Below are 14349 nucleotides of genomic sequence, written 5' to 3'. Positions count from 1 at the left end.
GGCCATTGTCAGTAACCGTGAAGGGTCTTGGGCATCCATAAGCACTACCTCTATTTTACTCTCTTGTTCAGCCCTAACTTCCCCTTCACTCTGATTTATTTTCATGTTTCTTTTATCTTATTGCACACAAATTTAGTAACCATTTAAAGTCTTTTCTAGAACAGTATGGAAGTGAATGAATGTAATATCCTTCTTTAAATACTTGTCATCCTAAATCTTGCCTGATCCAGTCTAGAAGACCTTGAAAATGTGGGCTGTGGATACTGAGTGACAAGGGTCTGTGCAAATCCATCAATCCTCTGGGCATTATAACTCATATAATTGGAGGCAAAAGATTAATTTTAAGGAAAGCATTAGCTGCTTTTTAGTTTTTCTTTCTTTACCCACTACTTTCTTCAATCTGTTCGATATGTGTGCACAGTGAGTTTTTCAATCTTTTTTCTTTAAAACCTCCTAATGTATATCTTCATTTTAAGCCTTAACTTTTTTTTAAAAAAATATACTTTATTGATTTCTTACAGAGAGGAAGGGAGAGGGGTAGAGAGTTAGAAACATCGATGAGAGAGAAACATCGACCAGCTGCCTCCTGCACACCCCCTACCGGGGATGTGCCTGCAACCAAGGTACATGCCCTTGACCGGAATCGAACCTGGGACCTTTCAGTCAGCAGGCTGACGCTCTATCCACTGAGCCAAACCGGTTTCGGCTAAGCCTTAACTTTTAAAAGTAGTATCTTTTATTTCTCTTAGAAGTATCCCCTTATTTTGGAAATTATAAAATATGAATAAGCAAAAGGACAAAGTTATGTTATTCTTACTATCTAGAGATGATATGACTAATTTTTGAGTATATTCTTCTATACAACACACTTTTATTTTAAAAGATTAAGATCATACTATTTTGTACCCTTTCTTTTTCACTTAATATACCATGAACATGTCCTGATGTCCTTAAGTACTTTTATACCAGGCAAATAAATCTTCATGGCTTCATTGTATGCCATTGCATGGCAGTGCCATAATTTGTTTGGCCAATCATTTTCCTATTGTTGGGCACTTAGCTGATATGTCACAGCCCAGTCAGGAAAACAAACTACACGTGCTATTTTAACAGAAAGATTTCATGTAAAAAAGGAAGGCTAAGCAGGGGATAGAATGCTGCGAGGTAAAGGGTAACACTGAAGTGATGGGGATAGTGACTACGGGAAGCAGCTCCAACCCTAAGGCTGAGGAAACAAAGGGAAGAGCATGGAAGCTTGAGGAAGAGACCCCATAGAAAGGGGATCCCATAGCAAAGGGACCCTGGGGAGAGGCTGCCTTCCTGGGTGCTTCTTCAGAAAATCAAAGGTAGGACTTCGATGAGCTGGGACTCCGACCTCTGAGGAGGGACACTGCTCATCGCTGGTGCCTCAGATTCCATGGGGCGAGATTCAAATCCCTGAGTGCTGGAATGCCTGAGGGGGGCACAATGAGACTAGTTCCGGGATTATTGGAGTGGGGAGATCTATAAACTGGAACCATTTGCTGTTGCCAACGTGAAGAATGGTTGCTGGGGTGATGCTGTCAGGAATAGAATGCAAAACTGGAAGTGGCCAGCTCTGTCTTCCTGATTCCATCTTCCCGTCTCCCTCTAGTGCTTTCTAGTGGTAGAGCCTAACAGTAGCTGGAAAAGCAGAAGGGGTTTGCAGAGTGCCAGCCCTCCTATCCTAAAGCTGAGTATAAAAGGTGGGTTTGGGAGCTGAAAGACAATTGCTTACTCACCATTCACCAATCTGGTTGGTTTCTCACTTTGGAACTGTTTTAAGAATTTTTTTTTAGCTAAATACATAGCCATAATTATTTCCTTATAATAAATGAATTGAAGTGAAATGGCTGGATCCAAGTATATGCCAGTTCTCTCTCTCAATCTCTCTCTATGTCTTTCTATCGATCAATCATCTATCTGTAACTGGGGGGAGTGTCTGATACTTTCCAACTGTCTCCTAATGCAAATAAATCTCACTGGTATTTGAAATGTAACCTACTAGTGAGTTATAAATACTAGTGATGTTAAGCTGAACTGAAGAAAAATTAAGTAGAGAAATGCCCTTCCTTGAGTTCCTGTTTTATAAATCTAAGATGTTCAGTCTTCTACCTTAGTTAACAAAGTTCAATTAAATACAGTCATGTTCTGTTTGAATTCCCCCTCCCCCCATTTTTGTTTTTAAAAGAATTGTTTCTCTTTTTGGTTCCAGGAAGAAAGATATAAGTCACAAAGGCCTTTATTTACATCATACGGACCAACATTCCCCTTAAATAATACACACATGAAGCCAAGAGAAATTAATCTCAACAGACTGCCCCAAAGTGTACAATTCCGGGAGCCCTCTCCATATTCTACCAAACGTTTCTTCCAGGACCAACCAGCTCAACTGAACCTTGGAAATAATTTCAGAATCCCTGGAGAAAGCAAACCTCCATTTGTAGTTAGACATGTGAGCCTAAAATTATTTATCAGAGTTCTTTGGAATGGTGAGGTTGTGAATGAGTTCAGAATACAAGAAGTTTGGATTATAAAAATAATTGGGTATTCTATACATATAAAAGCCTAAGCGACCATTATGACTGAATGACTGGAATGACTGGTCAACCAGTGGCTATGATACGCACTGACCACCAGAGGCAGATGCTCAATGCAGGAGCTACCCCCTGGTGGTCAGTGTGCTCCCACAGCCAACCTCCTGAAGCTGACCAACCTCTCCCAGTCCCTTTCTGTAGCCGGCCAACCTCCTGCAGTCCCTCCCCCCAGCCAGTGGCCAACCTCCCACGGTCCCTCCCCTTGTCCATCCCCTGGCCAGCAGGCCCCGATTAGCCTGGCCCTGATAGGGACTGGGCGATATGGCCCCGATTGGCCCTGATCTCTAGCCAGGTTTAGGGACCCCACCGTGCACGATTTCATGCACCAGGCTTCTAGTATTAAATAAAAAGGGAATTCAAACTGAATAATAATGATGATTAAATTATGTTATCTTTCTAGAGCCATATTCAGGAACTCTTATAAAGATGTCTTGTACAGAGGATTTGCTCAGTAAATATCAGCCATCCCTATGTTTAATTTTCGAAAATTATTGAGTGTGATGACTACACATGGCAACTCACCATTTATCCAGAAGAATTAGTGAACTGATGGGTGGAAGACGCACAACAAAGCCTGGCATATACTCTGTACAATCTAAAACTAAAGCTTCATCAGTTTTAAAGAAAACTGCTTGAGTTTTTTAATAAGGTTTTTGCTCATTAGCCATACTTTAAAGAGCAGGGGAAAAATGTATCTGCAGGAAGAAGCAATGATGTGTCATAATCAAAGCCCTTGATCAAATGTACCTTAGATTTAACCTTCAGGGAGAAGTGGGCAAATTTAATAACATTAGTTCTTTTAGTCTCCTTAATTTTTTTATATAAAAGTAATGGAAACACAGAAATGTTCAAAAATTCATTCAAAAAATTACCCATAGTTTCACCAGTATAATAAAAATAAGTATTTAATTTAATGCATTTTCTTTAATCTTTTTAATATTCATAAGACTTGATTTGTTCCTACAAAGTCGTAGTCATACTGTAGTATATACAGATTAGTTTCTCAACATATACAATTAATATTATATTAAAAGCATTTTGATATTATTTCCTATTCTTCATTAGCACCAGTCCATGTTCTAGTTCATGACTTATTCTCCAGTCGTTCTTATAACTCCAGTAGTTAACTGTTGATAATGTAAAGTTGATAATTTGACTTAAAGTCACTAGTGGTGATGTTTGTGTATTTGACCCAAACCTGTTTGCAGATCATGTTGTCCCATTTATGAAAATATGTTCACTTAAGTAAAACAATGTAGTCAACACTATTCTTTTTTTCAAGGGTACAGACACTCAGATTGGCCCGGAATGTGGAAGACTGAACTGTGACCTTGTGATAATCCCCAGGCTAGCACTGCCCAGACTGTTTAGGAACATGAAACTCTGTCCTGTATTTATTTATTTATTTATTTATTTATTTATTTATTTATTTATTTATATTGTTGATAGTATTACAGATATCTCTCATCCCCTTACCTCCCTTGTCCTGTTTTAAAAGAATGCAAAATAAGCTTCACTTGGTCTCTTCTGGGCTTGACTTACCAGTGGTTAGAATATAACTTGTGCCCATCGTTATTTATTTATGCTAACATTTAAATTTTAGCCCATCTCTTCGTGTTAGCCTTAGTGAAGAGAGGGACAAACAGCTTCCCCTATTGGGATAACATTTAACGTACATTGAGATTGTGATTTAATTTGTTCCCAACTTTCTTTTCTCACTTGCATGACTGACGGGGAGAAAGGCATTACAGATAATGTGGAGAAGGTAATACAAGTCACGGTGGGTTTATGTCTTATTTCTTTCCTTTTCTTTCAGGTGGACAGTGCAAAGCCCTTTGGTGAGGATATTTCAGAGCATTATTCCCGGAAGTCTAGAAGAAAATCTAAGTTTCCAAACTTTCCCTTTCCCGTGAGAAGAGGTACTCAAGTTTCTTGTTAGCCCTGTATATTTCTCTATGGGAGCAAATGCATCCTACTTCTAAATCTTCTTTCATTCTGTGGGATGTTTTCTTTGGAAACTTGGCGTTTAATTCTCAAGTACTCTCCAGCGGTGGAGTTTCCAGGGAAGGAGTTCCTATGGAGCAGAGTCAGCAGGAAGCTGTTTGAGAGTTCCCCTAGAGAACTCTGGTTGCACTAGTTTCCTAGCTGGGCTAGAAAAGCAGAGAGCAGCTTGTTCTGGTGTGAACTTCTTGCAAAAGCACCATTGATAGCCAACAAATAAGACTGGCCATTTCTGTAGATGGGAAAGAGCAGGGGATTGGTGATCAGAAGAGTGTATAACATTTGCTTTACAAGATTCCATGTTAGCGAGGCGGGGAGTCAACTCTATCTGAAGCAGTTAGGTTAAAGAAGGGATCTCAAACTGTCAGGTGTCAGGACCCTTTTGCATTCTTCTTTAAAAAAATGTTTTTATTGACTTGAGAGGGAGAGGGAGAAGGAGGGAGGAAGAGACAGAAGGGGGTGGGGAGAGAGAGAGAGAGAGAGAGAAAGATTGATGTCAGAGAAAAACATCAACCTGTTGCCTCTCCCACAAACCCTGACTGGGGATCAAACCTGAAACCTGAAACCTGGGCATGTGCCCTGACCAGGAATTGAACTGTGACCTCCTGGTTCATAGATCGATGCTCAACCACTGAGCCATGCCAGCTGGGCTAAAGGTTTATACTTTTTTGGGGGGTGGGGGTGGGGGTGGGGGTTAATCCTCACCCAAGGATATTTTTCCATTGATTTTTAGGGAGAGCAGAAGGGAGAGGAAAGACAGAAAAAACGTCTATGTGAGAGAGACACATTGATTGGTTGCCTCCTGCACGCACCCCGACCAGGGCCAACCGCACCCCGACCAGGGCCAGGGTACGTGCCCTTGACTGGAATCGAACCTGGGACCCTTCAGTTCGAGGGCTGAGGCTCTATCCACTGAGCAAAACCGGCTAGGGTCAAAGGTGTATACTTTTAAAGGGCTGCACAGATTCTTATGGTAACTCAAGCCAGTGTTCATGGATCACGATGACTGCTTGACTGCAGCCAACCAAGGACAGAGTACAATTTGACGCAGAAAGTGCTTTATCACCTCTGACATTTAATTTAAGTCCTTTGGTTTGAAAATCACCCGAGTAGCCTATAAAGGCAGCACTGCCTTCCCTATTACTGGGAAACCAAGCAACAGCAAATGTCCTTTCCAGGAGAGGACACCTTGGGCTTAATGCTAGCCCAATTATGATAGCACTCATATATGACATTGGTCTCGGCCTTTATCTGTCTCTAATCCTGGCAGGTGGAGAAGTAAGGTTCCAGAGAGGTTACAGAATGTGTACAGGTCACATACCAAGTTTTTGGCAAACCTACATTTAGAGAAGACGTTCAGACCTCTGGGCTCACATCCTATAGCTTCCAAGCCAGACCTTTGCTTAGGTGACCTGTCAGCTCATTCATCCAGGCCTAAGGTAGAATAAAGCAGTGCTTCTCAAATTTGAATGTGCATGTGAATCACCTCGGGATCTTGTTAAACTGCAGATTCTGATTCAGTGGGGCTGGGGTGAGGGCCTGTGATCTTTCTTTTCTAACAAGCTTCCAGGTGATACAGATATCACTGGTCCATGGACGGCACTTTGAGAAGCAAAGGAACAAAGGCAAGCCCCCTGGGGAAGTAAGCGCTCAACATCAGGCACAGGGCACTATAGGGCAGGTTTGTGGCTAAAGCTGGGAAGGGCCTTTAGCACTGCTGATTCCCTGCTCAGCAGGGAGAAGAGAGCTTCTGGGACAAGAGGGACACACACATACAGGCATGCCCAGAGCATGTGCCAATTGCCAGGCTCTAAAATACCTTTTTAAAGCTTCCTTCTTACTGCCAGTGGCACAAGGGGAATCAGCAATTCAGGAAAAGTTCCTTGCCGCTGCTTAAGCCCAGTCATACGGGGGTGGGGTGAGGGGAGAGCACGGTGGCCATGGCATGGCCTTGCAAATACTCATTTCAAAAGCATTTCTTTTTTTCTCAACCTGGACAAGTCCAATTTAATCTTGGTTTCGTTTATGTGTACTCATATATTCACTTTCTAGTCCTTCTTACCATTCTCTGGCATTAGATCTACGTACTTATTATGAGTATTTAGGGTAACCCTAACGATTTATACTTTTGCTGCATCATGTTTCTGCAAGCTCTTGCATATCCATTGTCTCAACCTAACATTTATGTCTACCTTGGACAAGTATACTTAAGAATTTCTGCATCAGTAAGATTCCACGGAAACCACATGTGAAGGGAATGGCAGAAGAGGAAGAGTATATGCATCTTATATTTGAGCCACACGGCTTTCTTGTAGGCTCTGGGCACCTGAGCAAATATGAGTTTTCCAGGCTGTTGAAGGGTTACTGAACTTATTGCTTCACTTTAGACTCTCTTTTACTCTTCCCATAGCCATGCGTGCTATGGGAAGTCGTCGATTGATAATATAACCCCATTGTTGAGCTCAGGAGGACAGAAAAACTCGGAGAGAGAGTTGCTGTGACCCAAGGGAGATTTAAAAGTGATAGGTGTAATTTACAAGGGAGCATTTAAGTTCTATCATAATTCATTCATTGTGTAATATTTTTGTACTGCTGTGGAATAAGTGGAACAGCAGTTTTTAGGGGTGACTGATAATAATGAGTCATTGAATCACCTGTTCCTCTTTCTTCTAGCTTCTTCTCTTGACAGCCTTGCAGCTAACGTAAAGGTAATTTTAGAAGTAGCGTTAGTAAAATAGCTTATTTCCAGCTATCTAATGTTAATTACTGTGCTTCCCCCGATGAGTGGTGAAAAGTATACTTGTAGCCAGTGCTGCTTATGGAATTGCTGTGGTTAGAATGGAGTTTAAAAGGTGCCCTGGCTCCACTGGCTGCTTTGCTTTGTTTCTACTTGTTTGTTCCCTCACATACACTTTTCTTTCTCATCAGGAGCGAGGGTGTATGTAGGACCAATACCCACTTTATCAGTAGAATTTTAATTGATTTTTCTCTAATCAAATACCTTTATACATAGTGGTGATAAATCACATGTTCTTGAAGCTTGATTGGCTTGTCAAGGTGAAGAGGCAAAGTTCTGTATTAAATGTATATATGCAAAGAAAACGAAGTATACTGTGCTTCTTATGCCAGAGCATTTAAATATTTTGTTTAAAAAGGAAATCTTCCTAGCTGGGGAAAAAAAGCACCTTTTCCAAACCCAATAATCTCCAGGCCTCCCAAATTAAAGTTCAGAGCATGAATTTATTTTGGCTTGTTAACTCATACCAGACACAGAGAACTTTAGTTATCTTTCCTTGACCTCTTCTCCTGAGCATTTGTCTTTAGTCTTCTCTGCACATCTCCCACCCACCTCTTTTGCTGCAGGTATTCTATCTTGCTCACAATTCTCTTCCTTGTCCCACCCCACCCCACCCCACCCCACCCCAGCTTTGAATTAAGCAAACAAAAGAAAAACTATAACTAAAGAAGAATGCACATTGTCACACAGGTTATCAAAGAGCCAGATGAACGGATTTTTTTAAGGAATCAATCACCATCACCGTTATGTCTGAGAAAGTTTGGAAAGCCCTCGCCCAGTTACGGTAACCAAGGGGATGCGGATTTCCACCTGGGAACTTCATTCGCCACCTCCCGGCACTCCAGATCTCCCAGCCCTCCTCTGGATCAGCCCCTTCTCCGAGAAAGGTCAGTGGCAAGCGCCTGTCTCTTTGCTTGAAGAGTGTCTTGTGTTCTGGCAGGAGTAATGCCCTGTCACCTCACCAGTTTGCTTCCTCAGGAATAATCAGTTGGGGACACCTTGATATACAAAATTATTATTTCTTTAAATGTCTTCCCCAAAGTAAAAATTCTGCCTTTCTCTTGCCCCTGGAAAACATATCTCAGGATGTTTGCTGGGAATGGGATAAATAGCTAACTTGACATAAGTGCTATTTATCTATCCATTTTTAGATGTTATGCATTTTAAAACTCAATCTTTTGATATCACCAGTATGAAAGTAGTGTTCACTACTTAAATTTTGGAAACTACAGAAAAACAAAAATAAGTGGAAAAAAAAATCACCCATAGTCCTGTCACCTAAAGACAAACATTAACAACACATGGATATATTTTCTTTCTCTTTTTCTAGAAATGGTTTCCTGGTTTGTTTATATTATTGTTACAATTTTTAAAAACTGTGATTGCATATGTCTGGAGGGCAGGCCAGAGATGAACAGAAACCTTGATTTTCCAAATTGCACTCTCTAGTCACATGATTAACCATCCGGTTTGCCCAGGACTGTCCTGATTTTAACCCTGACAGTCTGGCATTCTGGGGAAACCCCTTAGTCCCAGGCAAACCAAGACAGTTGATCACCTTCACCCCAGGGAAGTGGCACCAAGGATAATATTAGTGAGATAGTTGTTTTGAATAAAGGATATGCAGTCTGCTATACTCTGCAATATTAGTGATGAGAATAAGGTAAATCCTTATATCACAATAACACAGTTGCTCACAAAGGGACTCAGTAAGTATCGCTAAACAAGATTTTCATAATTAATTTGCTAATTCTGCCTCAGAATTTAGGAGTTCATACCCACCCCCTCCCAAAAATGAATGAATGAATTAAATCACTCAATAAATATTTATTAAATACCTACCATGATATTCAATACCTATGAGACTCCAGGATGAACTATTAACCTAAGAGTTTCAGTCCCAATTTCAGGCTAGGAGTAAAGACATTAATCAAATAATGATAAAATGTCCACTAGGAGAAGTGCTGTAAATAAGGGGTAAATGAACTCTAAATGCATAAAATAGGGAAGCAGACTCCCTCTACATGAAGGGGATCAGGAAGGACCTTCCCAGAAATCAGTACCTGAACGGAGCTCTGGAGGGTGGGTAGGAGTTACAGGAGTGGGGATGGGCTGGAGGTGGCAGCCTTCTAGTCAGAGCGAGCAGGGCTGGGAAATGCCTCCAGAAGGAGAAAATGCTTTATGTTCGAGGAACTGGAAGATGCTGTGAGACCGGTGGTTAAGGTTGGGTCTGATTGGCCTAAAGTCTCAATGAGATAGCAAATTAAATTCTTATGGTGGAAAACAATGGGATTAAATTTGGTATTAAAATGTTTGGATTAAATTCTTAAATGTCAAAGCAAGATTTGTTCTTTAGAGAAATATCTAAAATACACAGAAAAGGATGAAGAAGAAAGTCACTCACAGCCATACTCCCAAACACACGCCATTCTTAACACCTTGGTGGTTTTCATTCCCAGTGATGGTCTATGCACAGGTTTAATAAAGACATTGAAACCACACTGTACACTATTTTTCATGGTGCTGCATTTTTCTAACTATTAAGTTATAAACATCAACCCACACTGTTATGTACGCTAACTATCCTTTTTATTGGCTGCATAACACGTCACCCTGTTTAATCTGTCCAGCAGGTTCCACCCTGGATCTCAGTCCACATGGAAGAAGATCCATGAAAGGGTATGCAGTCTTCTGACATCCCACAGAGCTCGGCAACACCTGAACAAGGTTAGGGCTTCTAGCCAAACTACATCTTTGCTGACAGAATAAGATGGGCCCTGGGACTTCGAGTTTAGCGTGGGAGGCAGACATTAATCAAGTAATCACAGAAATAAATGTAAAATTTTGTGACACTGACCAAGGAGGTACATGGTGTCCTGGGAGTGTAAGAAAAGGGGTATTTGATTTGGTTGGGAGTCAGGGTGGGCTTCCCTGCAGAAGAGACAGTGGAACTTCTACTGAACAATGGGCACAGTGTGCGTCAAGAGGAGGTCCTGCAGCAAGAGGGAGCAGGGGCCTTTCAAAGGACTAAGAGAAGAGAGTGTAACTGGCCCCAAGCACATTCCCTTCCATCGCACACAGGAATTCTGGTCCAGGGAAGAATCCAGAGAAGTGTGTGTGTGGTCTGTGTAAGGCCACAGCATGGAAGAACAGTTTTCCTAAAAACTGTGTTGAACAAACTCAAGAAGAGTCTGGAGGTTTTGCTAGAAGTAAATGATAGATTTATTCAAGGGTCCTAGAGTTTGCAAATTGGGAGCACAGAAAGAAAGAAAGAAAGGAAGAAGAAAAAAAAAGAAGTTACACTGAGAAGACAGTAACTGGAGTTTGCAAATTGTAACTTCTTCATATATGGGAACCCCACATATACAGCATATATGGGATTCACAGACCTCTCAAATGCAAAACTATACATCTTGTTATCATTGATCTATATTACATTATGAATAATGCAATTGCTGCATTTGTTTTGTTATAGGAAGATTTTATCTCTGACGTAAATTATACCCTTGAAAGACCAAGCTACCCTCTGAAGAACTACCCAGTGCATGCACAGAGATATTTTTAAGCTGATGTCTTATGTAAGTAAGCAGCTTAAGTGCTGCTTATTATGGTTTTCTAAAATAATTTTAGTTTCCAGCAGTCAAAATGAGGTAACTAGAAAAGGTTGTGGACAGGAGATGAGGGGGAGTCCTAAGAACCACATTCTTCCTTCACACAGTATAATAATGACAGAACATATGTGGGTCTGCCAGCTCTCTCTCTCTCTCTCTCTCTCTCTCTCTCTCTCTCTCTCTCTCTCTCTCTCTCTCTCTCTCTCTCTCTCTCTCTCTCTCTCTCTCTCTCTCCTCTCTCTCTGACCCTCTTTCAGCTCCTTGAACACAAGCTTTTTCTGCTGTGAGGCCTTGGCACATGCTTTTCTCTCTGTCTGGAATACTTCCCCCACCTTTTTTTTTTTTTTTTTAATACTTCTTCCCTATCCTTCTTGGGTCACTTCTATTTATCCTTCGAGTCTCATGGCATCCTATGACACCCCCCCCCCCCTTCCGAGGCATACCTTCTTTGGTGCCCTGCACTTTCATAAAGTGTGACACAATTTGTTGTTCTATGTTTATATGGGTTGATTGCTTAAACGGCTGCCTCTTCTAATTAAGTGAAACCTGTCTCTCCTGCTCCCTGTTTTATAGCCAGCATGTAGTGTACAACAATGGGCTCTCATTTAACTCGGGTGAATTCAGCCACACATGCCAGGCTTGTGCCCTCAACAGACTCCCAGTCCCACTCGATACCTGCCGCTGTCTTTGTTTCAGACGACTCTACCCTGTGGTTGGTGCTCAGTAAATACTTTTTGAGTGAAGGTTTAATGAGGGAATGAGGTAGCTCTAGAATTCAGATAAGTGGCGAGTAGTTGGCTATAGAGTGGGGTATTGTCATTTTTCAGGTATTCTCGTCTTTTCCATTTCTAGCCCAGGGCCCAAATAACACTGGCTCTTCATTATCAAGTCCTTCCTGAGAGCCAGGAACTGGCCCCAATACTTCACATCTATTAAACGAGTTAACATTTAATCCTCACAATCCAGTGAAGTAGTTATTATCACTACTTCCATTTTACAGCTAGGGAAACCGAGGCACAGAGCACTCAGGTGCCTTGCTCAAGGTGACATGGCTAGTGAATGGCACAGCTGGAACTTGAACCTGGATATGAGTCTGGCTTCAGTGCCCACGCTGTGAACCATTACCTTCTAGTGCTTCTCCAAACCTCGAGTGTGTGATAGGAGAACCTGGGGAGAAAGACGGAGAGAGCCCTTTGGAACCCCAGGAGAGCTCGCGGACATGCCCATGACCGTCTCCCACAAGGATCCTATGGTGCTGTGTTATGAAGTCCCTCATTCTAGCCACTTCAAAATAATTACGAGGCTTTTTAAACAATAAAGGAGTGTGGAATGACATGCTAAGGTTTTACTTAGTTAGGGTCAGGCTCCCAGGGTTGGCCAGGACTCCCCGCCTTCAGCGCAGAGGAATGTGGAGGACAGCTCAGTAATTGCCTATTCTGCAGGCTTCCACCTTAGAACGTTCTGCTTGGTAGATTAAAGGATGGATTCTGGGCCACTTAATGTCCCGTAGCCAAAACTGCCATCTAGGCATTTATTAGGTGGTTATTCGGAACATAACCCACGTAATTACCACTTAGGGAACACGGCCACATAATTACCAAATGCCAGATTGCGTCGGATTTCATCATAGGTGACATCGAGTTACAGAGAGTCCTGGAACAGCGGATATGTGCACACTGATGTGAGGGGATAGAGTGAAGGTGAGAAAAGCATTAGTAAATTCTGTCTTACAAAATGGGTTTCCAAGGTAATATGAGATCCACGCCAATGGCTTTTACCCCCGCTTGCTGGGTCATGGATGGGTCATGGATTCCTGGTGAGGCAGGGGGCCTGGAGCGCTGGGTTAGCGAAGGTTTTCATGCTTGTAAAAAACCCAGGTGACTTTGGCTGTCTTGAGCAAATAGAGCATTTATTAGAAAGATGCCGAGTATCACAGTGAATCCAGGGAAGACCCAAATAAGTAGGGCCAAGCAGCTAATGCTGGGCAGCCGCAGTCAACACAAGAGTTGGGAACACAGTCCCAGAGAGGAGCACTCGGCAGAAGACCCGGTGGGTTTTCACGGCATGCCTCCTTCCCTGCTGCTCTTTTAAAAACAGTGCTGCACGAACATGCTACATGGCCTAACAGCCGATTCCTCCCACCCCAGAGTAAGCCCCTGGGTTCTCATCTCTGGAATGGAATGTTTTGTCAGACATCGCAGAAATGATACTTAAGGTGCTGTCCGTATTCAGCTAACACACTGACTCAAGATACTAATATGCTTGATCATTGACCACCCCAAATTCTGCTCTGAAACCTTTTTTCTTCCCCCTCCTCCCTCAACCCCCCCCTCCCCACTGAGGGCGCTCACGTCCCACTTCCTGGCACAAGTCACTGAGGGATTGGAGGGCAGCACCAGTTCTCATCCCTCCCCACCTTCTCCACTTCTACTGTTTCATTGGTGATCAGCCTGCCCCCTCCTGGTTTCCTAGTGATCTCAAGATTCTGGGAATTGAAAGAGTAAATTCTTGCCACAGAAAGGCAGGGATTCTTGAGCCAACAAATAATGAGTCCACTTGTCTGACCAGGGAATGGGTAGAGGAAATGAGTCAAAGGGGTTGGAATATATTTCTTCTTATTCTGGATGGTTTGGGATTTGATATTTTTGGTATAAAGTAGATGATCCCTTGTATATTTTTAAGTGGTTAAAATGGTGAACTTTGTGTTATGTGAATTTTATCACAAAAAAATTCCTGTGAGTGTGTGTGTGGCGCGCACACACACACACACACACACACACACACACACACACACTTCCTAGCTCTCTTAGAAGCTTGATCGCCTCTGTGTCCTTGTTCTTCCCAAGTGTGTGAGCTGATCGCCCATGTCCAGTGTGCGCTCACTGAGATGCCACTCGGAAGGATGGGCTTGTGAGGCCCTCTTCTGTGAAACCTCTGGGTCCCTCGTGACCAGCCAGGGCCTCTGCACTTGCTCCTCCGCATGCTCCACTTGTACTTGTTTCCCTCAGCCTTGTACTGTAATTGGGTTTCCTTACGAACACTCTCCCAAGAAGGGGACAGAGGGCGGGAGGGAGGGGAGACTGACCACATGGCACCACCTCTGGCCCCAGGAGTGTTCCACACCTGTGAGCAGTGTCCTGTGATCCATTTCCACCACCACGGCTGGCCTTCAGGGGGAGCTAGTCCACCTGTAATGCTCCCTCCCCGACGGTGAGCCAGGAAATCAGGCACAGACAAGAATGATAGAATACACTTATCTAGAATTAAAGAATAGCCAAAAGGAAAAAAACCAAGAAAAGAAAAAATAAAGGACAACAATGAACTG

At 42.6% G+C, this 14349-nt stretch overlaps 1 protein-coding gene across 1 annotated transcript in view; it reads left to right on the top strand.

The window, feature by feature from the left end:
* SPATA6L (spermatogenesis associated 6 like) overlaps positions 1-14349 on the top strand; it is a 33086-nt gene that overhangs the window by 16630 nt on the left and 2107 nt on the right. The window contains exons 7-12 of the mRNA XM_079790088.1: positions 2234-2473; positions 4432-4534; positions 7290-7324; positions 8104-8300; positions 10047-10140; positions 10889-10991. Of these exons, the coding sequence (XP_079646214.1) occupies positions 2234-2473; positions 4432-4534; positions 7290-7324; positions 8104-8300; positions 10047-10140; positions 10889-10978 (759 nt within the window). The 3' untranslated portion in view covers positions 10979-10991. The remainder of the gene's footprint in view (positions 1-2233; positions 2474-4431; positions 4535-7289; positions 7325-8103; positions 8301-10046; positions 10141-10888; positions 10992-14349) is intronic.

Source organism: Cnephaeus nilssonii, assembly GCF_951640355.1.
Source record: "Cnephaeus nilssonii genome assembly, chromosome: 14".
NCBI classification, from domain to species: domain Eukaryota; kingdom Metazoa; phylum Chordata; class Mammalia; order Chiroptera; family Vespertilionidae; genus Cnephaeus; species Cnephaeus nilssonii.
Note: the sequence above shows the minus strand (reverse complement) of the source record. Positions and strands in the feature narration are given on the sequence as shown.